General features: G+C 63.1%; 3 protein-coding genes and 1 pseudogene across 3 annotated transcripts; all 4 read left to right on the forward strand.

The window, feature by feature from the left end:
* Window positions 1-614: 614 nt before the first annotated feature.
* On the forward strand, window positions 615-2638 carry LOC125154573 (mastin-like). The gene is made up of 5 exons (XM_047839037.1): window positions 615-717; window positions 869-1049; window positions 1211-1485; window positions 2087-2244; window positions 2349-2638. The coding sequence occupies exons 1-5, from the start codon at window positions 657-659 to the stop codon at window positions 2517-2519; spliced, it is 846 nt and encodes a 281-aa protein (XP_047694993.1). The 5' UTR covers window positions 615-656; the 3' UTR covers window positions 2520-2638.
* Window positions 2639-4904: 2266 nt separating this feature from the next.
* LOC125154632 (mastin-like) lies at window positions 4905-7382 on the forward strand. The gene is made up of 5 exons (XM_047839154.1): window positions 4905-4965; window positions 5146-5326; window positions 5564-5829; window positions 6834-6997; window positions 7093-7382. The coding sequence occupies exons 1-5, from the start codon at window positions 4905-4907 to the stop codon at window positions 7255-7257; spliced, it is 837 nt and encodes a 278-aa protein (XP_047695110.1). The 3' UTR covers window positions 7258-7382.
* Window positions 7383-15433: 8051 nt separating this feature from the next.
* Window positions 15434-17670, forward strand: LOC125154600 (serine protease 29-like; annotated as a pseudogene).
* Window positions 17671-20455: 2785 nt separating this feature from the next.
* LOC125154786 (serine protease 29-like) lies at window positions 20456-22594 on the forward strand. Its single transcript, XM_047839411.1, has 6 exons — window positions 20456-20505; window positions 20595-20655; window positions 20864-21044; window positions 21186-21451; window positions 21934-22100; window positions 22177-22594. Exons 2-6 carry the CDS (start codon window positions 20595-20597, stop codon window positions 22339-22341), a joined length of 840 nt encoding a protein of 279 aa, XP_047695367.1. The 5' UTR covers window positions 20456-20505; the 3' UTR covers window positions 22342-22594.
* The last annotated feature ends 303 nt before the right edge of the window (window positions 22595-22897 follow it).

Below are 22897 nucleotides of genomic sequence, written 5' to 3' on the forward strand. Positions count from 1 at the left end.
CTCTGGGGATGATGACGTATTCCCCCGAGAAGGCTGAGTCCCCAGGGTTCCCTGGGGGCCCTCCGACAGCCCGGCCCCCACTCCCTTGTGGCTGAAACTGTCCTTTGGCCTGGATGTGGAGCCTCCCGGAGGCTCTGTGTGAGAGCCAGTGACGGTGAGTCCCCTGGGGCCACGGCCCGGGTGTCATCAGCCCCAGGTGACGGGCTCCTTAGTCTCCAGGAGTGACTGGGGCCCAGGGGAGCAGGACCACGGGCTAAGGGGTGACACCAAGGCTGAGGGCAGATGGCTTCAAGTTCATCTCTGTCTCAGCCTCAAATCACCTTCCTGAGACAGCAGCCGGGACGGGCCGTCTCTTCACGGAAGGTCTCACTCTCTCCAGACACCACATTCGCGACTGTGTCCTTCACGGTGGGACCTGCCCCCACGGTGTGGCCCAGGGGGTTTCCTCCCCCGCCTGCTCTGCCTGGCTGGCAGAAGGTGGCAAGGCTGTGCCCTGTTTGGCCACAGAGTGTCCCCCCCCCCCCCCGGGGGAGGGCTGACCCACTCTGGTCACTTCCTGTGTTGTTAGGATAAATGGGGGCCAGGGAGGGACGCCCAGGGAAGGGGCCGCCGTGGAGAAAGCTGCATCTGAGCTCTTCCCCTCGGGTCCCCTGCAGATGCTGTGGCTACTGTTTCTGACTCTCCCCTTCCCGGGGGGCTCTGTGCCCGTGACCCCTGGTGAGTCCGGATCCCCTCCAATGTGCTCAGGGCTCCCAGAAGTAGCCCAGGGGTTGTGGGGACTGTCCCTTTGGGAAAAGCTTCCCTTGTCCCTTCCTGAACTCTGAGGTCATTGTCTGGGCCCCTGACAGCCCCTCAACTTATTCCTCAGCCCCCAGCCCAGGACGAGAGTCGGTGGGCATCGTGGGGGGCTGCGATGTCTCAGGCTGGAGGTATCCGTGGCAGGTCAGCCTGAGGTTCTACGACATGGGGCTTGGCCTGTGGCAGCACGAATGCGGGGGCTCCCTCATCCACCCCCAGTGGGTGCTGACTGCTGCCCACTGCGTTGAGCCGTGAGTCGTGCGTCACCATCCCCGTGGCTGGGTGCAAGCTGGGTGGGGATGTGCCATGTGCAGGGTCCTGCTGCTTTGGGCGGGCTTCCTGGGGTCTCCCTCCCAGCTCTGCGTGCCCCCTGCCCCTCCCCCTGAGAAGCCCTGGGCCCCTTCTCCCCCAGGGAGGACTTGGAGGCTTGTGCCTTCAGGGTCCAAGTCGGGCAGCTGAGACTCTATGACCACGACCAGCTGCACAAGGTGGCTGAGATCATCCGCCACCCCAAGTTCAACACGAGCCTGTCCGCCTGGGGGGGCGCGGACATCGCCCTGCTGAGACTGGAGGCGCCCGTGATGCTCTCTGAGCATGTCAACCTGGTCTCCCTCCCGCCTGCCTCCCTACGGGTCCCCTCAAGGAAGATGTGCTGGGTCACCGGCTGGGGTGACATTGCGGACAACTGTAGGTATTGGGGAGACTAGCTGGGGAAGGATGGGGGCATGGGGTGGCTGGGCCTTTAAAGAGAGTGGCTCACTGCACGGGCCTTTTGGGATCCCCAGGGTCAGGCGGATGCCGGGGTTCTGGGCAGGAAGTTTCTGGAACAGACGTCAGGAACTGGACGCTCGCCCCAGGGCAGGCGGTTCCGCGTTTGACTCCGGCCCCTGCCGTATCCGAGCTGGACTCTGGCCACCACAGTCGGAGGGCGCACGGGGGCGGTCACGTCACGGGGGACGAACTCAGGCTCGCTGAGTTTGGGTGACCCACAAGGTGCGGGGCTCCTCTGTCGCTGAGGCGGAGTTTCCCCGCAGGAGCTGTGAGTCCCGCTGACACTGGAGGGCTCTCCTAGGGCCTGTCCTCGGGCTCGGGGGCCCAGACTCCGGCGAGGGAGTCCTGCGTTCTGGAGCTGCGTGGGCATCTGGACAGATGCCCGGGCACAGAGGACGTGGGCTGTACCCGCGGGGGGTGGTGCTGGGCCCCGGGGTCAGGCCTGGCAGTGGGGGGCGGCCCAGCACACAGCTGGGGAAGAAGGCGAGCCCGGTTCTGACGCGGCGCCTCCCCGCAGCGCCTCTGCCCCCCCCCCACCACCTGCAGGAGGTGGAGATCCCCGTGGTGGGGAACAAGGAGTGTAACCGCCACTATCAGAACTCTTCGGACAGCAGTGATCAGGTCATCAAGGCCGACATGCTATGTGCGGGGAGTGAGGGCCGGGACTCCTGCCAGGTGAGGCTCCCGGCTGCCCTGGCCTCTTCCTCTGTCCCCTTCCCGGCGGTCCCTGGGCCGTGGGGACGCGGGGAGCCCGGGCTGAGGGCCTTCTCTCCCCGCAGCTGGACTCCGGGGGCCCCCTGGTGTGCCGCTGGAACTGCACCTGGTTCCAGGTGGGGATCGTGAGCTGGGGCCACCTGTGCGGTCATCACGACTTCCCCGGGGTGTACACGCGAGTGACGAGCTACGTGCCCTGGATCTGCCGGCACGTCCCTCTGTCCCCCGCACCCTAGAAGGGACAGACCCCCGAAGTCCCTTGTCTCGGCACCACGTTTCCCTGCGGGGTTGGGGGGAGCAGGGGAGCGGCTCCTCGAGGCGAGTCCAGCGTGGGAAAAAGCCCAGGAATCACAGGGGACCGCTTGCGATTGGAGTCTCATTAAACGCTCCGGGAGAACCGCCCAAGGCCGCGTCTGTGCTTGACTGTGGTGCGTCTGCGGCTCGGGGGGGCGGGGGGGGCGCTGGCCAGGCCTGCCTGCTGGGGTCCCTGGCGCTGGCATCTGCGGGCCAGGCAGAGAGGAGAGGGGTGGCTCCCGGGGGCCCCGAAAGAATGTCAGGGGACGATGTGCTGCTTTCGGTGCCGGGGGGCTTCGGTCCTAGATCTCTCTTCCTCCCTCCTCGCTCCCTCCGCTGGCACGAGGCTCGAGATCCAGCGGGAGGCCCTGGGGGGCCCTCCTCCGCCCCTCTGCTCCTTCAGAACGCCCTGCACTCCTGGACGGTGTCGGGCCCGTTCTACAGACCATTTCCTCCCTTTCTGGCACCAGATTCTTTCCTGGATTTTCAATGTGCCATCTGACAAATCAAAATGTCTCTTTCTTTCATTCTGATCATGTGTCCCAAAAGCCTCGGTCCCCTAAGGTCCTCCCTGCGGGGATGACATCAGGCCGCCAGGTTGCCCTGCGAGGACAGCTTCACCAGGAAAACGGGGGGTCTCCTTTGGCGCCTCTGGATTTTCTGGCCATGATGGTGACGGGACAGCTGTTCCCCGCCCCACACACCTGTCCGTCAGGGTCCTGAATGCTCGGACCTACAGCAAGGAAGTCCTGCATCAGGGGCCCCCCAGGCTGCGCCCCATCCTGTCCTGCACTGCTCTGCTCCAGAAACCTCAGCTCTGTCCCTCCCTGCCAACCCCAGCTGCCTTAAAAAACAAACAAACAAACAAACAAACAAACACAAAACACCAAATAAACATGGAACTGAAAACTTTTTAAAGAGCTCAGAGCTTTTGGGGCGCCTGGGTGGCGCAGTCGGTTAAGCGTCCGACTTCAGCCAGGTCACGATCTCGCGGTCGGTGAGTTCGAGCCCCGCGTCAGGCTCTGGGCTGATGGCTCAGAGCCTGGAGTCTGTTTCCGATACTGTGTCTCCCTCTCTCTCTGCCCCTCCCCCGTTCATGCTCTGTCTCTCTCTGTCCCAAAAATAAATAAACGTTGAAAAAAAAAATTAAAAAAAAAAAAAAGAGCTCAGAGCTTTCATTTTCTGACTAACTTGTAGCTGACGAACCAGGACACGAGTGCCTGGAGAAGCCACCCAGACATCGGTGTCCATAAACGAGTTGGGGTCTCCCGGGCACCCCTCCCTGCACTGGGGACGCGGGGGTCTTAAAAGGGACAGCCACCGGGCGTGTAGTAGGACCATTCTGGGATCATCCATCAGATGGAGGCCCAGCGTCCAGCCCCTCCTGAGTTCGGGGGTCCCTTCTTAGGGGTCGGCGGGTGCTTCCCCATCCCCTCATCGTGGTTCGGCCACGTGACCGGGTGGAACCATGGCAGGGACCCAGCTGTGCCGGCAGCAGGGAGGCTGAGGGCGGACGAGGGCGCAGGTGAGAGGTCGGCTGTGGTGACGGGGTCGGGGGGCAGCCCCTCATGCCCAAGCGTCCCACCCTGCCCCCTCAGCCCAGGTTTCAGGGCCCAGCAGGGACCTACCGGGCTCCAGATGACTGGACCCTCCCCCAGCCACGGTACCCTCGTCCGGCAAACCTCCACCAGACCCGGTGCTGACACTGGGGAGCCTTGTCCTGTGCTGGCCCAGCGTGTGTCCAGTCCTAGGAAGAGGGAGGAGGCCTCCACGCAGGTCGTGCCGGGTCCCCACGGAGGTCGCTGCACCCATGGCCCTCGCCGGCTAGGGCCAGGTTACGGGACCTCCTGTGGGGCTGCCTGGGGAGCTGGTGGTCCCGCGAGGGGTTGGAGGGCAGGTGTGGACCCAGGGCCTGGGCCTGCAGAACGAGGCTCCACCCTTACCCTTCGGATCTGCGCCCCCAGGACGGGCCTTTCCTGACCCTGGGCACCTAATATCACCCCAGGAGGCCCGATTCACCCCCGGAGGGGCCTGTGTCCACTCTGGCTGCTGGGTTCCCAGCGCCTGGCCCTGGGCCAGCAACAGTGGGTTCTCTGAAGGTGCTGGTGCCCTGACGACTAGTTGGGGGGGGGCTTGCCCCCAGGTTCCCCGCTCTTGGCCCACCCACTTCCTGGGCTTGCAGGATAAAGGGGCTCCGAGGCCCCAGGGGCAGAAGGGAGAGGACCCAGGAGGGTGAGGACATAGCCCAGACCCCTGCCCTCTCCATCCCAGATGCGGGGGACCTGGCCCTGGTGTCCTGACTCCAGCCGCCCCCTCTCCCACCACAGATGCTGTGGCTGCTGTTCGTGACCCTCCCCTGCTTGGGGGGCTCTGTGCCTGTGACCCCTGGTGAGTGCCTACCCCATGCAGTGCTCCCGTCGTCCTAAAACCCATCGGTGACCTCGGGCCTGCACTGACCTGGAGTGGGACAGGGTGGTGACCCTTGGGAGATGCTAAGCGTGGGAGGCTGTGCTTAGCCCCAGGCGGCGGCCTCTGGGTCCCTGACGGCTCCCCACTGCGCTTCCCCAGGGCCTGGCCTGGGGCCCGAGCTGGTGGGCACCGACAGGGACCATGACATCCCTGCCGGGAAGTGGCCATGGCAGGTCAGCCTGAGGGTCTTCAACGAAGAGTGTGACCGGTGGCAGCACGAATGTGGCGGCTCCCTCGTCCACCCCCAGTGGGTGCTGACCGCGGCCCACTGCGTTGGACTGTGGGTGACTCTGGCCGCCCCCTTGGCAGGGGAGGGGGCGGGAGGGGAGCAGGCAGAGGGCTGGGGCAGTGTGAGGGGACAGTGTCCTGGGCCAGGAGACTCCGGGTCTGGGTGGCTCTGGGGGCGTCAGGGGGAGCCTTCAGGCTCTGAGCCCCTGGAGACAGTCCTACTGGGCGGGGGTGACCAGGTGCCTGCCCCCATCTGGCTTCCTGGAGAAGCTCCTGGTCTCTCTCCCAGGGAGCCACAGAAATACAGGGTCCAAATGGGGCAGCTGAGACTCTATGACCACGACCAGCTGCACAACGTGGCCGAGATCATCCGCCACCCCAAGTTCAACGTGAGCCTGTCTGCCTGGGGGGGCGCGGACATCGCCCTGCTGAGACTGGAGGCGCCCGTGACGCTTTCCCAGCACGTGAACCCCGTCAGCCTTGCTCCTGACTCACTGGTGCTCAGCCCCGGAACAAAGTGCTGGGTGACTGGCTGGGGCACCTTTGGGGCCCACGGTAAGACCGGGGGGGGGGGCCCAGAGGAGGGACAAGGCAGAGGACACGGGGGTGCGGTGGGGACCGCACGGCCCACGGCCTCGGTTGGTGGGGGAACATGCCCGTCACAGATGGGCCGGCCGGACTACTGGCCACCCACCCCCGGCCCGGCCTCAGGAGGCATCTGAGAACGTCCTTGTTTAAACTTGGACAACAGCCTACGGGCGAGGGGTCACTGCTCCTGCAGCTGGGAACCCAGGGACTCGGGACTCGTCCTGCTGGGAGGGGTTCACTGCTGTGCTTCCCGGGGAGACCACCTTCCCTTGCTTCCCTCCCTGCCCGTTTACCCAGGCTGATTGCACACCGGAGGTTAAGACGGGGAAACTGAGGCCGGGGTGAAGGAGGCCCCGGGCTCAGGATCACATGATGGTCCTGGGAGGGGCTCCCTCCCCACCCTGGCTCGTGTCACTGGCCGGCTGCGGAGGGGTGGGGGGGACCCGCAGGCTGAGAGTGAGGGTGTGGCTTCCTCCGGCACCACCCCACTCGGCGACCACCAAACACGGCAGGGAACCGCGTGGCTTCCGGACCCCAAAGATCCCTCAAAAACCGTCCCAGCTCTTTCTGGGGTCTGGCTGTGAGTGAACTTTCTGGGCCCCCAGCCCCGGGCATGGCCCCGCTCTGTTAACGCGCCAGAATGTCGCGGCTTGGCCTCTTGGTTGTGAGTAAAGTAGCAAAGTCTTCAAAACCCCCACCGTGTGACCGCCAGTAGGGACAGGGACCTCAGCGTGGCTCGTTGGTTTCCGCATGGCCTTTCTCTCGTGTACCCAAGCCTGGCCTCTGATTTCATGGAGCGGCTTTTGGATACACGACAACGAATTGGCCACGAGTCCCGTCCTTTTTTCCGTCGAAGCCATGGTGTGACGGGTGACTCCGAGAGGAGGGACCCAGGGGAGCGTGACCTGGCGCCCCGGGGGGAGGGGCGTGAGCCCCTGGAGCCGCCCTCTCTCACCCAGCCCCTCCCGCAGCCCTGCCATCCCAAGCCCACCGCCTGCAGGACGCGGAGGTCCCCATCATGGAGAACCAGGTCTGCGAGAAGATCTACCGCCAGGGGTCACCTGCTGGAGGCCACGGCCGTGTCATCAAGAAGGACATGCTGTGTGCAGGGAGGAGGGGAAGGGGCTCCCGCCAGGTGAGACTCAGCCCGCCCCTGCCCTCCGTTGCAGGGCTTCTGGGTGTTGCAGTGGGGCGCCCTGTGGCCGACTGACCTGTGAGTCCCCCTTCCAGGGTGATGCGGGGGGCCCCCTGGTCTGTTCCTGGCTGGACATGTGGATCCAAGTGGGAGTGCTGAGCTGGGGCATGGCCTCTGGGCGCATCAACTATCCTGCTGTCTACACCCGCGTGATGACCTACTCATCCTGGATCTACCAGCACGTCCCCCTGGGGCCTTGATGGGCCTGTGTGGCCGAGGAGCCAGCCACCCCTGCCACCTCCCCCGTTCGGCACCACCGTCTCCCAGGTGCCCTGTCCCCGCGGTGCCCTGTCCTTCTCTGACTTTGGGGCGCAAGAGGCAGAGGAGGGGCTGGGAAGCTGGTGTCTCCTTGACAGCGGGCATGTTGGGTAAGAAGCGTCAGGGACCTCCCTCCTCCCCGCTGTCTGCTGTCCTATTAAACTGTGTGCAAAGCAGCCTCCAGGATTTCTGCATGTACTTGACCGCGGTGGGGAGGGGGTACTTCCTGGTGGAGGTTCCAAGGCTCTGAAAGCTTCAGGAACAACCTGGACCAATTGTATCTGCTGGCAGGGCGAGTGGCTGAGCCGGCGAGGCCCCGTGGTTACTGCCCTGCCCTGGGTGGGGTCTGTTTCCAGGAGGCCACATTCTAGACCCCTCCTGCGGCTCGGCCTCCCTCCCCAGCCTCGTCCCCCCAGTCCTCAGGGATGAGACCAATGTCCCCTCCCGGCACTCCTTCCCCTGCATTACCTCATGTTCCCTAACTGCACCATCGAACCCAGCCTCCCCTGGGGGCCAGACACCAAGAAAAGCGAGAGGTGGTCCTACGCCGGCATCTGTCCTTCCCTACAACAGTGGGGATTCACTCCAGCTCCTGCAGGACGGCCTGCACCCTGTCTGCCAGTGTGGGGCCCGGGAGCCCGCCGGCCATGTGGGGCCACGTACGCATCACCAAGAGTGAATTACGTGAAAACTCACATCCTCAGTCTCACTATGTCATGGTGGGCACAGAGACACAGTCCATTGTTGTGGAAAGTTCCACTGATCAGTGCTGTTCGAATTTCAGAAAGTTGACTGTGGCCAACAGGATCCAGAGGTGGAGGCGGGACGACAGCTCACCTCTCTGGCTGGGTTCCTGCCCAGCTCCTGAGAGTGCAGCTCCTTCCCTGTCCCAGTCTCTCTGCTCTGTCCTCCTTCCAACATATGACTCTTCTGCTCCCCCCACCCCCACAGCGTCCTCAGTCCCTTCCACCCTGGTGGGTGCTGCTCCTTCCTCCCTTACACTAAGAAGAAGAGAAATGGAAACTTCTCTGAGCGAGGGTGTGGTTAGGAACAGAAGGGTCCGGGGCCAAGTCTCAGTTTTGTTTCGTTAAACTGTTAGCAAAGCAAGACAAAACGTGACCAATGATTTCTTGGGTGTGGGTACGGCTGGGGTGGCCCAGGGGCCCTGGGACTTCCTGATGGCTCCATCTGCTCTGGGGCTTGGGTTGGAGAGGTTGTTGCTCCATGCCAAAAAGTGGTGGGGTGGTGGGGGTAGTGGGGGTAGAAAGATGGGTGGACTGGCAAGAGGGAGGGAGGATGTTCTCAGCGATACTCCACTCTTGGGCCGCTGTTCTCAGCCCACCCTCTGCTAGAAGGCCAGCCTCATCTCAAAATTCCAACCATCTATCATCCATCCACCTACCCACTCATCCATCCATCCACACATCTATCCATCCATGCACTCATCCATCCATCCACTCATCTATCCACTCATCCATCTATCTATCCATCCACCCACTCATCCATTCTTCCATCCTCTCATCTATCCACTCATCTATCCACTCATCTATCCATTCAACCATCCACTCATCCTTGCATCCACTCATCAATCCACCCACTCATCCACCCACCCACTCACTCATCCATCCATCCATCCATCCATCCATTCATGCATCCACTCATCCATTCATTCATCCATACACTCACCCACCCATCCATCCATCCACCCACTCATTCATCCATCCATCCACCACTCATCCATCCTTCCATCCTCTCATCCCTCCACTCATCTATCCACTCATCCATTCATCCAACCATCCTTCCATCCACTCATCTATCCACTCAACCATCCATCCATCCTTCCATCCACTCATCCTTGCATCCACTCATCAATCCACCCACTCATCCACCCACCCACTCACTCATACATCCATCCACCCACTCATCCATCCACCCACTCATCCATGCATCCATCCATCCATCCATCCATCCACGCATCCATCCATCCATCCATCCACTCATCCATCCATCCATCCATGCATCCATCCATCCATCCGCCCATCCATCCATCCGTCCACTCATCCATCCACTCATCCATCCACTCAACCATCCACTCATCCATCCATCCATCCATCCATCCATCCACTCATCCATCCATCCATCCATCCACTCATCCATCCATCCATCCATCCACTCATCCATCCATCCATCCATCCATCCATCCATCCATTTGCCCATCCACCCACCCACTCACTTATCCATCCTGGAACTCTGTATGGCAAATCCTGGACTGGATATGGAAGGTCCAGATATGAATAGAACATGACATCTTTCTTTCTCAGTCTTTGAGTCTGGCAGAAGACCACCTTTTAAACAAATAATGAGTACAGGGTGCTGCATATAAGTGACACACCAGAGGAAGACATGGTGGCCATGCTAAGGAGAACCTGAGCAAGCCTTCCGCAGGTGTTGGGGGAAGTGCTCCAAGGAGGAGATGCTTGGCTGGCTCTCCAAGGACAGGAAGGGTGTCCCTTGGTGGACACGGTAAGGAAGGCTCCCCTCAGGCAAACGCAGGAGGGCAGGGACCGGTCCGGGTCACCGGCAGGTGCGCACCTGGGGCCTCAGCTTGAGGCAGCATCCGTGAGGCACGTGGGTTGAGGGAAAGTAGGTGCTGAGAAAGAAATGCCAGGAATTTCGGCGGAGCCTATTTGTGGATGTCTTTTCACCCGAACGCCATCTCAAAGTGACCCTGAGAGCTTTGTCAGGTGCATGTGACTACGCCTCCCTGGTCCCCACCCTGACTTGTGAGGACGATCCTGGAGGGTGACCCCTCTCAGGCTGCCTGCCAGGGGGCGCGGGGGGGTTTGGCACCGCAGCATGGGATGGGTGCCTGAGCCCACCTGGGACCTGGAGCGGGGCCAAGAGGCTGCCGGGGGCGTGGGAAAGGCCACCAGCGCTGTCCGCTTACTACTGCCCTGTCACCTGGCCCTCTGCCCTGGGCATCGAGGTGCCGGCCTGTGACCCCGGGCCCGTGCGGGGCTCTACTGTGACCGTCACTGCCCGCAGCCCAGCTGCCTTTGGGCCCCTCGGCCGCGTCTCCCCCCTGCCCGCTCCGTAGCTCGCACTGTCCCTCCTCGTGGAGCCCCGGGTGCCTCCACCAGGTTCGCAGCCGTGACTGGCAAGTGCCTGTGGTCGCCAGCGTCAGCCTGGCGGGCACCTGGGGCTTCGTGCAGAAAGAGCTGCCCAGCAGTGGGAGGGCCGAGCCGCCTGTCCGGGGGGCACCCCCCCAATGCCTTCAGGTGCTCCCCCTGGCTTCAGGACAGGGCCGGGGACAGGAGGCTGGTGTCCCTGCCCCAGGGGCCTCCCAGGACTGCCCTCTGCACATGCGTGTCCCTGGGGTGCCGGGCCGGGGAGGGCCCCGGGCCTCCGTCAGCGCCCTCGGGAAATGCCGAGCTTGGGTTCTGCTCTCTGAGCTCATTTTGCTCGCCTTATGTTAGAAAACAGGACCGGACCGGGTTGTCATCTTAGACGTGTTTGTCCTTATATCAAGGGACAGACACAATTGGAAATTTAAAAATACACTTCCAAAGAGCTCTCGGGTCAAAGAAATGTCCGAACGGAGAGTACAAGCTGTTCAGGACCAACAAGAGGAAAATGCCGCCTGCCGATGTCGCGGGGCTAGACGCGGAGCATGTCTGCGGGACAAGAGCGGGCCAGCCCCGGGTTTGGGGAAAATGGGACAATCCAGAATGCCACGTTCACTGCGGAAGTAAAACAGCTGATGTAGCCCAAAGAAAACATAAATGATACGATCAAAGACAATGTAACTAAAAGAACACAGTAAAGAGTGATTCAGGGGCGCCTGGGTGGCACAGTCGGTTAAGCGTCCGACTTCAGCCAGGTCACGATCTCGCGCTCCGTGAGTTCGAGCCCCGCGTCGGGCTCTGGGCTGATGGCTCGGAGCCTGGAGCCTGTTTCCGATTCTGTGCCTCCGTCTCTCTCTGCCCCTCCCCCGTTCATGCTCTGTCTCTCTCTGTCCCAAAAATAAATAAACGTTGAAAAAAAAATTAAAAAAAAAAAAAGAGTGATTCAGAATAAGTAAGAGGGGCTTCGGGGGGGGGCTCAGTCCCTTAAGCGTCTGACTTCAGGTCCGGTCATGATCTCACAGTTCGTGGGTTCGAGCCCTGCATCAGGCTCTGTGCCAACAGCTCGGAACCTGGAGCCTGCTTTGAATTCTGTGTCTCCCTCTCTCTCTGTTCCTCCCCTGCTGTCTCTCTCTCGTAAAGATAAATAAAAACTAAAAAAGAGAGAGAGAGAGAGAGAGAGAGAGCCTGAACAGAACTGTAATCGTTGAAGCATTTCACGTGGGCAGTTGAAAATCGACCCAGACACAAAGTACAAATTAAAACACCAGCCTTGCGTGGTTTCTCGAGAGAATGACACTAAATCTTGTAGGACCAGATGGTCCCCACTGAACACACCCTCTCAGGGAATAGAAAAAGGAGGAAAGAACAGAAGAAGGAGGAAAGAACAGAAGAAGGAGGAAAGAACAGAGCTGGGTACATAGAATAAAGGAGATTTCCGGGCCAAGTTCAATTAGGAACATCGATTCAAAATCCAAAATAGGACATTATCATCTGATGCCAACGGTGTAGTTTAAAAACTGCAGTAAAACTGATGAACATCTGAACCAGGATGGTTTAACCGAGTAGAGATAGATGAACGGCCTTGTCAATGCTACAGATAAGGAAAACGCATATGATTCTCTTGATTGAGAAACTCAACCACCCTTCGTGACAAAACTCTTACCAAACTTGGGCCAAGGGGGACTCTGTCCATCCGATAAGGGGGAATCTCGCCAGCGGTAATAACCATCGCTGCGGGTGCGCGGGCTCCTTGGGAGCATCCGGGGGTCACCTGAAACTGTCCCCCACGTGCAGAGGGCAGGGAGAAACTGAAGGAGGAGGCAGGCCACTCTAGTCGGGCGGGTGGCGGGGTCAACAAGCAAACGGGCCTTACCTACAAGACGCGTCCTGGGCTGCGGCACCCGCCCACCAGAGCTTAAAGGCTGATGTCGCGGGAGGCCCTCAGCGGGCTCAGCCGTGTACCGTGCACTACCTCAAGGCTGTGTCCTCGGAGAAGCCCCTGGGAGCGACGAGGCAAGTGGAACCCACATTCCGAAGACAGGGGAGGGGGCGAGGAGCCTCCTGCTGCCCAGATCCAGCTCACGGGTCAGCGGGTGGTCACGTCTCCACGGGCACAGCCGTCAGGAGCCTGTTTCCCTCCCCGCCCCTGGCAACCTCAGATCCACCTTCTCTCTGCGAGGATTTGCCTGTTCTGGACGTTTCACACACACAGAGCCACGCGCTCCGTGGCCTTCTGAGTGGCTGAGCTCACTGAGCATCAGGCTTACGATGAACAGCCCCCCTTACAAAGTTCCTCGTGTGGATGCCGTCCGTGTCCCTGGCTTCCGTGGTTCCGAGGGGCTCGCTGGGGGAACGTGCTGCCCGCCGCCCGCCTCGCTGTCTCTGCCCCTCTGTGCCCTGGCGTTGGGTCCGGGAGGATGAGGGAGATAGGCGGTGGCCACCCTCTCACGGGCACCAGCAGGACGCACGCCCACAACCGTCAACCGTGAACTCGAGGTCCCTCCCGGCAGGAGACATGTGGGCGCCTCACCTCGCCCGCAGCCCCCTGCCCCCCGCCCAGTTCCAGGGTCCCTTCCGGCTGGAAATTCATTTTCGGCGGGGAGCGCACCCGCTGGCCGCAAACACTTAATGTGAACAAACAGGAAGCGTCGCTGGTGTTGGCCTCGGAGCCTGTGCTACTTTCCCGGGCCGCCGCTCAGAGTGCGCTCACATGGCAGGTGACTCTCTGGAGGTCTGGGGCCAGAAGCGGAACTACCCCGAGCGTGGCAGGAAGGCTCCCTCCTGGGCATCTGGGGCTCGTGGTCGCCACCCTCCAGCCCTGTCTCCACTGTCGCCGGGCGCCTCCTCTCCCGCGCCCCCTGTCCCAAACCTCCCCCCTCCCTTGTCCTTTAGGGCCGACGGTCACAGGATGTAGGGTCCACCCTGAATCCAAGATGATCTCACCTCAAGATCCTCAGTTCAGTTACGTCGCAAAGACTAAGTTTCCAGTGAGGTCACGTTCACAGGTACCCAGGGTTAGGATGTGAACACTATTCAACCCACCATCCTGCTGCGTGGCCCCAGGTTTATTTCTCTTTCTCCTCCAGTCGGACGTCCTGTGGGAGCCCTTCCGGCCAGGACGCTGAGCTGGCCAACTTCCCCAGCCCGGTCTGGGTGAAAATGCCCAATGTCCTCAGACCTCGCCCTGACTCCAGGTAGGCACAGAGTAAAGACAAAAGACGGATCTAGGCTTCTCCCATCCCGTGAGGACCAATATCACAGCCTCTGCACAGGACCAGCTCAGGCCACCCCTTCCCGGAACTCACCTGCACCCGGGGCTCCTCCTGCCGTCCCAGGCGTCCAGGTGCTCAGGAGTCTCAGGCATCCGGGCTTCCAGGTGCCCAGGCTTCCGGGCTTCCAGGTGCCCAGGTGTCCAGGAGTCCCAGGCATCCAGAAGGCCACAGGCCCCGTGTCTGGTGACCCTAGCCCATGGCCGCCCCCGGTGGACCGTGTTCCCGCATCTTGCTCTCTGCACACGCGTGGCCTTTATCCTGATTGGCTGCTGCCGCGCCTTCCCGGAGGGCAGCAGGTCTGGTCTGGAGTCTCAGGGCACATTCTGCGCCCCAGCCTGATGCACTGCACGCTCCGCACCGCCTCCTGTGGCCACGGCCCCAGGGGTCTGTGAGAAGCAAGCCTCCAGGCCTGTTTTCCCCGTGTGTCCCCCTGAGGCTTCTCTCGTCGGGGCACAGGGGCTCCTGTAGCCGCAGGTCCAGCCTCCCTGCCTGCCTCCTCCCCCACGGGACCCTGTGCCCGCGGGAAGGTCTGCGGGGAGCACCGCGGGGCTTCCCAGGGAGACCCGCTCCTCAGGGAGAGGCTCACACACACGGTATGTTAGCGCACGCTCCTGCACGCACGCGCGCACACAAACACACACACGCTCGCGCATGCAGGCACGCTCACACGCACGCGCACGTCCGTGCGCGCGCGTGCACACGCTCGCGCACGCAGGCACGCGCGCGCTCACATGCATGCGCGCTCACATGCACGCACGCTCACACATGCACGCACGCATGCTCGCACACGTTAACACACACACGCTCGCACACACACATATACACATACAGGCCCACACGCGCGCACACACACACACACACACTACAATCCCCATGGAAAGTAAGACTCCTGTTCCAGAGAGATGTCCTAGCCTCCCTCCCTGAGGCGACCTGAACCCCAGGTGTGGCTGGGCAGCAAGGGGGGCACAGGCGGTGGGGTCTGTCTTCGGGAGACGCAGTCCCCAGCTGTCTGCGATCCCACCGCCATCCCCTCTCCCCCTGCCTGAAGCCGCAGTTTGGTGGACAGCGAGAAGGGGTTCCTGGCCCCGGGGTAGGAGCTGTGCTCCTGAGGGTGACCCTGCTGGGCCCTGAGCTGCTGTGATGGCCGCTGGGCCGCCGCTTCTGCGCCCGCCGAGGACACCTGAGTGCCAGGCCTCCGGGGCTGGCCACCAGCATGGCCGAGCCTGGGCCAGGGCCACGTCCACCTGGACACGGGGCACGAGGGCTGATGGCCCTGCGCCTCGGGGGGCGTCGTGGGGTCCGGGCCTCCGTGCCGGAAGAGCCCTGTAGTCTGACAACTAAAAATGTCACCAGACTCGTGCAACGGCCGGGTTGAGATGCGCGGGCCTGGCAGGCGCCCAGTTGGTCTCTCCCAGGAGCTGTGCGGGCCCAAGGGGGGGGGGGGATGCAGGGGGCGAGAGGTGGGGATGGGGCCCCAACGGCCAACTCCAGTCACCGCAGGGGCTCCCCCGCCACCTGAGGCGGCGGGGTGTGTCTGACCAGACCCCACCCGCTTCCTTCCAAAGGAAGATAAAGGGACTCCCAGGGAGGGCTGGGGAGGAGGGCTTTGCGACCATCCATCCAGGTGAGGAGGCTGAGGTCGGACACTCCGGGCTGGCTTTCCCGACCCTGGGGGCTGGCCCTGGTCATCTCACGCGGGCCCTCCCCTCCTTCCCCTGCAGATGCTGTGGCTGCTGTTCCTGTCCCTCCCCTGCCTGGGGGCCTCTGTGCCCGAAATCCCAGGTGAGTCCTAACCTGGCACAGTGCCCTCCCCACCCCGGGCCCCGGCCCGCCAACCCTCTGACCTATGTGAGGACCGCCCAGAAGTCACCTGGGATCTGCGGGATGGCGCAGCCGCGTCACCGACCCCTGCCCATTGTTCCCCCAGCGCCTGCCCCCGAGAGGGAGTTGGTGGGCATCGTGGGGGGTCACAGTGCCCCCCAGGGGAAGTGGCCGTGGCAGGTCAGCCTGAGAGTCTACGTTTACCACTGGGCCTCCTGGGTGCACATCTGCGGGGGCTCCCTCGTCCACCCCCAGTGGGTGCTGACCGCTGCCCACTGCATCGACCGGTGAGTCCCGCTGCGGGCCCAACCCCCCCCCCCACTGGATGGGGGGTGGGGGAAGGGGGCTGACGCAGAGATTGGGGCTCCCTCGGGGTCGTGCACCTGACCAATCGGGGCCTGGGGTCCGCCTCCCCCAGGAAAGACGCCGACCCATCAGCTTACCGGATCCACGCCGGCAACGTGTATCTGTACGGGGGGGCAGGACGCTGTTGAACGTGAGCCGCGTCATCGTCCACCCCGACTACATCGCTGCCTTTCTGGGGTTTGACCTGGCCCTGCTGAAGCTGGCCACCCCCGTGAGAATGTCCAGCAGGACTCGGCCGGTCACCCTGCCCCTGCAGAGCCTGGATTTCAGCCCGGAGGACGAGTGTTGGCTGACAGGCTGGGGCAGGGGCTTCTACTTCGGTGAGAATGCCTGGGGGGGTCGGGTCCCGGAGGGGAGCCGGCAAGTTCCAGATCTTTCCCACCGCCGTCTGGGTCTGGGTTGGGCCGCGGGTGGGGGGGAAGGTTCAGGTCAGGAATACACGGGGAAGAAGGAAACTCCCTTTCCAGCCACCTGTCTCCCAGGTGCGGGTGGGCAGGTGGCCACGAGGGCCCTGTGACTTTGGGTTTGTGTGAAGGAACCGGGCCTGACGGGTCAAAGAATCTGCCAGATGCGACAGTCAGCCCAGGGAGCCTGGACCCAAACCTGCTCCTCTCAGACTCCCGTGGTTTTCAGACGGCGGAATGACGTTGGAGGTGTGGGTCCGCGAAAACGAAGGACCCGGGTGCCTGGCGTATCGGTGTCCTGGGGCCACCGTATAAAGGACCGCACACAGGGGGACTTCAAATGACAGAAATGTATTCTCTCACAGTCTGGGGGCCAGAGTCCAAAATGGAACTGTTGGCAGGGGTGGTTCCTCCCAGAAGCCTTAGCAGGGGAGCCCTCCTTGCCTCCCCCTGCTTCGGGCTCATCCTCAGCTGTGCCCACCCCCCTCTGGTCTCTTGACCCGCCTTCTCTGAGGCTCAAATCCCCCTGCCTGTCCTCGCGCGGGGACACCAGCCACTGGACTTAGGGCCCCCCCTGCATCCAGTGCGACCTCATTTCCGCTTGATTACGTCCGCAAAGACTATTTCCACGTAAGGTCAAATTCTGAAGGTCGGGGTGAGCGTGAGTTTTTGAGGGACACTCTTCAACCCACTGTGTGTTTATGGAATCTGAGCCCATTCGTGACAGCGGGAGGAGTCGGCAGACGTGGCCCGGGCCCATAGTCTGGGGCTCCTCTCTGTGTCCAGCCCTGGCGGTGTGGGCAGCGCCGACTGGTCTGTGCCAATGGGGGCGGCGGGGGCGCGGCGGGGACAGCCGCCTCCGCGCCTCCATTTCCTGACTCCTCCTTTCCACCCCAGAGCCGCTGAGGCCCCCCCTACCGCCTGCAGCAGGTGCAAATCCCACTGGAAGAGGAGGGGGCCTGTGAGCAAGGTTACCGGAGGTTCCTGCACACCAGAGCCAATGGCAAGGTGATCCCGGAGGACATGCTGTGTGCCGGCACTCAGGGCCGCGGTCCCTGCATGGTGAGGCGCTCAGGCCGCAGGCCGCGGGTCTCCTCCCGGCCTCGCCCCCCGACGCGCCGCGTGACCGCCCCCTCTCCCCGCAGGGGGACTCCGGGGGCCCCTTGGTCTGCAAGAAGAAAGGCACGTGGGTCCAGGTGGGCGTGGTCAGCTGGGGCATCGGCTGCTCCATGTACGAGCTGCCCACCGTCTTCACAAACGTCCAGAGCCACGTGGACTTGATCCGACAACAGCTGCGGAGGCGCCGGTGAGCCCAGGCTGCAGGACGACGCAGGACGGCGCTTCTTCTGCCGCGTCACCTCCCCAGAGCGAGCCTTCCGCGCCACTCCCCTCCCCTCCCTGCGGCTTCAGCCCTCCCCTCCCCTGCCCCCTCCCTCGGCCCCATCCTTCCCCGCCAGTGGGGACGGGCAGGGTGGAGGCCCCGACGGGGCTGGTGTGCTTGTCTCATTAAACTGTCTTGGTGAACAGGCTGGTGGTCGAGTGGTCTTTGAGGTGGGGGTGGCTGCAGAGCTGGGGGGCCCAGCCATCCTGTCTGGGATCCCAGAGTGGTGGCGGGGGCTCGGGCAGGCAGAGGATGGGGGTCCGAGACTCTCCCCCAACCCCGGGCGGCCATCCCCTGTGCCATCCTGCCCGCAGCGCACTCCGTCCTAAAGGAGGGTGTTTGCGAGTCTGCAGAGGGCGGAATCATCCTTGGGATCTCATTCATTCATCCCAGCAATGTCGGGGGGGGGGGCACCGCCCGGGGTTACAGGGGAACCGACCTTGCCTTCCTCCACCTTGGGGTCCGGAGGGGGGTAGATGTGCAGCAAGGACTTGAAATGCAGCAAGGAGGGCCACATGGCCACATAAAGATGCCCAGCGGTGATAGACTTGGGGACACGCAGCGTGCGCGCGGGGGGAGGGTTGGGGCCACAGTCACGGGAGACTCCGGACAGGAGCTGGCACTGGCCAACTCGTCATTGTGGTCACAGCAAATAATTGGAAGCCACCTAAATATCCACGGAGAATTGTTTCCGTAAGTTACCCTAGACCCACACAGCCAAGGGTGGCAGGTCGTGAAAAATGATGTCTTTGTCTCCAGATGGGCGGGGCTGAAGGGGACGCCTGCCCAGCGGCATCCTGGCTGCCCCTCTGGCCTACAGGCGCCCGTGTGTGGGAGTGACCGTGGGCGGCCACAGTGGCCACTGCGAGCAGGAGGTCAGCCAGACTGTCTACTTTCCGATGATTTTTTGTAGCCTGCGTCTCTTACATTATTTTCGTAATTAAAAACAAAGGTACTCTCACGTTGGAGGAAAATGAAGCTTCCTTGTTTTTAGAAGCCACGTCAAAGTGGGTTTTAAGCTCCTATAGCTGGTGGCATGTCGAGGGCTCCATCAAAATGGCCCTGGGCAACCGTCTTCCCATCCTGGAAGGTCAGGGTCCTCGTCAGGAGGGACGCCGGGCTTCGCTGCGTGAGGCCAGATTTGATCCCCCGAAGCGACACTCTCGGTGAGGGCTCCCGGAACAGGCGCGAGGGCCTCCAGGTCTCTCCAAAGCCGGGTCACTCGTGTTCGCTCCACCGGTTTGTGCCCAAGCACCGGCCCGCCAGCGGGGCCGCGGGAGAAACGTGGCACTGAAGGGCCTTCCCCCTCCAGGCTCCCTCTGAGACGCCGGCGCCCATGCCAGGACCCTCTGCCCGGTCTTTTGCCCAACGAAGGGCTTTTGCAACCAGCCTGGGCAGCCACATCCTTTACCCCACGATATCCCTGAACCAGGCGTCTTGTCCACGGTCCTGGACTCGACCTTGTGGCCTCGGTGTTGACGGTTACGCGGCCCCTGGCCGCGCGGCCCCCCCTCCTTCCTCTGCTTCCATCGCTGAGCCTTCTCTTGGTGGTCCGGTCCCGACCGTATCAAAGCGACCAGGTGTCCCACCCCCACGGCCCGGTCGCTTAGTTGCTGGAGCCAGGATGGCCAAGGGACGGTGGGCTGAGGCCCGTCTCCTGGAGATGAGGGGCCCAGTCCTCACAGCCGACACAGAAAGCCACACGGTTGGTGCTCGTTCGCGGCCCCGGGGTCACCCCTCACGCTGTGGTGGGGGTCCCCGGGGTGGGCACCGGGCCAGAGGCAGGAGGGTGTGAGGAGGGGCAGTCCTGTCCCCTCGAGAGCGCCCTCCTTCCAGGCCTCCCTTGCCGGCCGATTTCCCTCGGGGACCCACGTTCTCCCTCTCCTCTGCCCAGACGCTGGAGGCCACGCTTTCTCTGACGGGCTCTGGGTGGCCGGCCTCGGGGGCTGGGCTGCTCGGACTCCTGTTCGCTGACATCCAGCCATGCTTAGCGTGGGGCTCTCCAGGATGGCGGACCCAGACTTCCCCACCCCAGCTTGCCTCCTGGGGTCCCCTGGGCTCACTGTGTGCACTCCATTGCCCTGTGCCCACGTGCCCTCGACAAGCAGGGCTGGGCTGGGCCCCCCAGCTCAGGGCTGCTATCGTGGACCTCTGTCCTTCTGTCCCCACTTGGAGATGGCTCCAGGTCAAGGTGTGCCACCTTCCTGGTCACCTCCCCCAGGTTCCTGGGGCACGAATCACCATCACCACCGACCATAGAGGCTCTTCTGAGCTTGGAGCTCAGGGGCCAGGGGCTCTGACAAGGGCTGAGGAAGGGGAGACGCGGCTTGCTCCCGATGAGGAAGGGGAGCAGAGGGGCAGGGGCTTTGAAGCCGGGTTTGTCCACTCAGGATGGGGCGGAGCCCCGGGGACGGGGGCGCTGCGCCACGTGCGGGGGTCCCTCCGTGGCCCTGACGGCCGGGCCAACGCGGGGAAGAGACATGACTGCACTGGCTGGAAGCGGGGCAGGGTGGGTGGACAGGGCCCCGGGCCGGGCCTGCCACGGGCTCTGCGGCCTCTGGTGCTCAGACGTGTCGTGAGAGGCAGTCAGCCGGGGGTGGGCGGCCAGGGTGGGAGTCTGGCCTCCCGGGTGTGTGATGGGGAACCGGCTCCCCACCCCCCTGCACACGCTCTGCCTGACACCCGGCTGCCTTTCTTCCCCATCCTCCACCCCCATCGCCTCCCCGAATGGAATGATGCCCAAGCCCCCGCCTACTTCCTGTGGCCAAAAGATAAAGGACCTCGGGAGCCCCCAGAGCACAGACCCGTGGAGCCTGGCAAGGTAGGGGTGCTGTCCCCTCTCACACGGCTGCAGAGGCCCCTGGCCCCCTCCAGCCCTGAGCTGTCCCTCCGTGCCCTCTCTCTTTGCAGATGCTGTGGCTGTTGCTTCTAACCCCCTTCTTCTCGGGGACTTGCCTTGCGGGGAGCCCAGGTGAGTCCTGACCCCACGGGGGTCGTCCCTTCCCAGAGGCTCCTGTAACCTCGTCTCCAGTTCCAGTCACTGGGGGGCCTTGGGGCTGCCTGTTGTGCCCTCTGGGGAGGCCTAGGTGGGGTCGGGGCTCCGCCCCGGCCCGAGGCCCGGCCTCCCTCCCCCCTCATATTGCTTCCTGGCCTCCCTCTGCCCTCATGTTGCTTCCCAGCCTCCCTCCCTGAAAACGAGCTGGTGGGCATCGTCGGGGGCCACAGTGCCCCCCAGGGGAAGTGGCCTTGGCAGGTCAGCCTGAAAGTCTACAATTATAACTGGGCCTCGTGGGTGCACATCTGCGGGGGCTCCCTCATCCACCCCCAGTGGGTGCTGACCGCCGCCCACTGCATCGCCCGGTGAGTCCCGCTCGCTGCCGTCCAGCTCTGGGAGAATCAGGAGGTGTGGGAATCCGGGCTCCAGGCAGGGTTCAGCCTACCCGCGGGGCGGAGGGGGCCACCCTCGAAGGACCCGCCTCCGTGGCTTCTTTGCGACCCCAGGAAGGACGCCGACCCGGCAGCCTACCGCATCCATGCCGGGGACGTGTACCTCTACGGGGGGAGGACGCTGCTGAATGTGACCCGCGTCATCGTCCACCCCGACTACATCTACGCCCATCTGGGTGCGGACGTGGCCCTGCTCCAGCTGTCACACTCTGTGAAATACACGGCTAACGTCAGGCCTGTCAAGCTCCCGTCGGCCCTGCTTGAAGTCACCCCAGAGGACGAGTGCTGGGTGACCGGCTGGGGCACCGTCCTGGTGCACCGTGTGTACGGGGTGGGGGTCGGGAGGGGTTCGGGGCCGCGCGAGGCATTTCCCGACCTGGCCACAGGGAGAAGTCCTGGCGGGTGGGCGGTTGCAGGTTCTGGAAAGGAATCGCCTTCCGACACCCTCCCCCACCCCACCCCGTGTGCGCCCCAATCGGGAGATCCGACCCCAGAGGCTGGAGGGTCCCTGAAGCACAACTGAGCTCGGGACCCAACAGTGTGACGAGGAAATTCATATTCTTAGTTTTTTCCCAACTTATAGGAAGATATTGGGGGGCGGGCAGAAATCCTCACCCCCCCCCCCATTTTCTTTCCAGTCCTTCCAACTAAAGGCAGAATCCCCCTTCCGGGTCTTTGGAATTTAGAGGCAGATGGGAACCCTGCACCCTGGGGTCCCCACGGTGGCGATCCGGGCGGGAACGCAGGCTCGCAGCCGACAGTGGGGGCCACGCTCCAGCCTCCGGTCACATCTCTCCCCCAGAGTCGCTGCCTCCACCCTACCATCTGCAGGAGGTGGCGGTGAGCCTGGTGGAGAACGCCATCTGTGACCAGCAGTACCACAACGCCACCAGGTACCGCTTGGCGGGCAGGAGGATCATCCAGGACGACATGCTGTGTGCGGGGACCGAGGGCCGGGACTCCTGCCAGGTGAGTCCGAGCCCATCCCGGCCCCCACCCGGTGCTGGAGGACAGCCGGGGCTCAGTGCTGTCTCTCCTTCCTCAGGGCGACTCCGGAGGCCCTCTGGTCTGCAAGACGACGGGTGCTTGGCACTTGGTGGGAGTGGTCAGCTGGGGCGAGAGCTGTGCCGTGAGAAACCGTCCCGGGGTCTACGCTCGCGTCCAGACGTACGTGCCCTGGATCACGCAGCAAATCAGGAGGGGCCTCTGACCAGGGCCTGCTGGCCGTCCGCCCGGCTGGGCCCGGAGGAGAGACGCCTTCCTCCCCCCAGAGCCTGCTGCTTCAGCCTCTGCGCCCCCGTCCCTGGCCTGGGCTCCGCCTTCGCTTCTGGCCTCCTCAGTGTCTGGGACTTCCCTGACTGCTGGGGGAAGGAGCAAGAAGATGCCAGGGGGAGGGCGGGAAGTCCCTGGGGCCCAGGGTGCCTCGCTGTGCTGTCTGTCAAATTAAAGAGCTTGAGGAATGACCAGAGTGCGGTCAGTCTTTGTGGAGTGGGCTCTCCGTGGGAGCGTGTCGGCCAGCCCCGAGGTACAGGGGCTGCGTTGGGGCTGGTATCCTGCCAGGCTTGGCAAGGGAGAGTGAGGATCTCAGGGTTGGCTCCACTCTGTGGCCACAGCCCCCAGCTCTGTCCTGCACCAGAGGCCACCACGTGTTTCCAACATTGCATCCATCCCTCCTTCCATCCCCCCATCCTTCTGACCATCCATCTGTCCATCCCACTTCTCTCTTAAGGCAAGGTCTGTTCTGGGAATTAACCAGTTGCCACGCA

The sequence above is a fragment of the Prionailurus viverrinus genome, chromosome E3 (genome assembly GCF_022837055.1).
Source record: "Prionailurus viverrinus isolate Anna chromosome E3, UM_Priviv_1.0, whole genome shotgun sequence".
NCBI classification, from domain to species: domain Eukaryota; kingdom Metazoa; phylum Chordata; class Mammalia; order Carnivora; family Felidae; genus Prionailurus; species Prionailurus viverrinus.

What these genes read in the sequence shown, in the direction of transcription:
- LOC125154573 (XM_047839037.1), top strand. Translation starts at nt 657, where the DNA reads ATGCTGTGGCTACTGTTTCTGACTCTCCCCTTCCCGGGGGGCTCTGTG. An exon ending in CTCTGTGCCCGTGACCCCTG is followed by an intron (nt 718 to 868) that starts GTGAGTCCGGAT and finishes CTTATTCCTCAG; the next exon opens with CCCCCAGCCCAGGACGAGAG. An exon ending in AGGGCCGGGACTCCTGCCAG is followed by an intron (nt 2,245 to 2,348) that starts GTGAGGCTCCCG and finishes CTCTCCCCGCAG; the next exon opens with CTGGACTCCGGGGGCCCCCT.
- LOC125154632 (XM_047839154.1), top strand. Translation starts at nt 4,905, where the DNA reads ATGCTGTGGCTGCTGTTCGTGACCCTCCCCTGCTTGGGGGGCTCTGTG. An exon ending in GCGGCCCACTGCGTTGGACT is followed by an intron (nt 5,327 to 5,563) that starts GTGGGTGACTCT and finishes TCTCTCTCCCAG; the next exon opens with GGAGCCACAGAAATACAGGG. An exon ending in GGGCACCTTTGGGGCCCACG is followed by an intron (nt 5,830 to 6,833) that starts GTAAGACCGGGG and finishes CCCCTCCCGCAG; the next exon opens with CCCTGCCATCCCAAGCCCAC.
- LOC125154786 (XM_047839411.1), top strand. Translation starts at nt 20,595, where the DNA reads ATGCTGTGGCTGTTGCTTCTAACCCCCTTCTTCTCGGGGACTTGCCTT. An exon ending in TTGCCTTGCGGGGAGCCCAG is followed by an intron (nt 20,656 to 20,863) that starts GTGAGTCCTGAC and finishes GTTGCTTCCCAG; the next exon opens with CCTCCCTCCCTGAAAACGAG. An exon ending in GCCGCCCACTGCATCGCCCG is followed by an intron (nt 21,045 to 21,185) that starts GTGAGTCCCGCT and finishes TTGCGACCCCAG; the next exon opens with GAAGGACGCCGACCCGGCAG.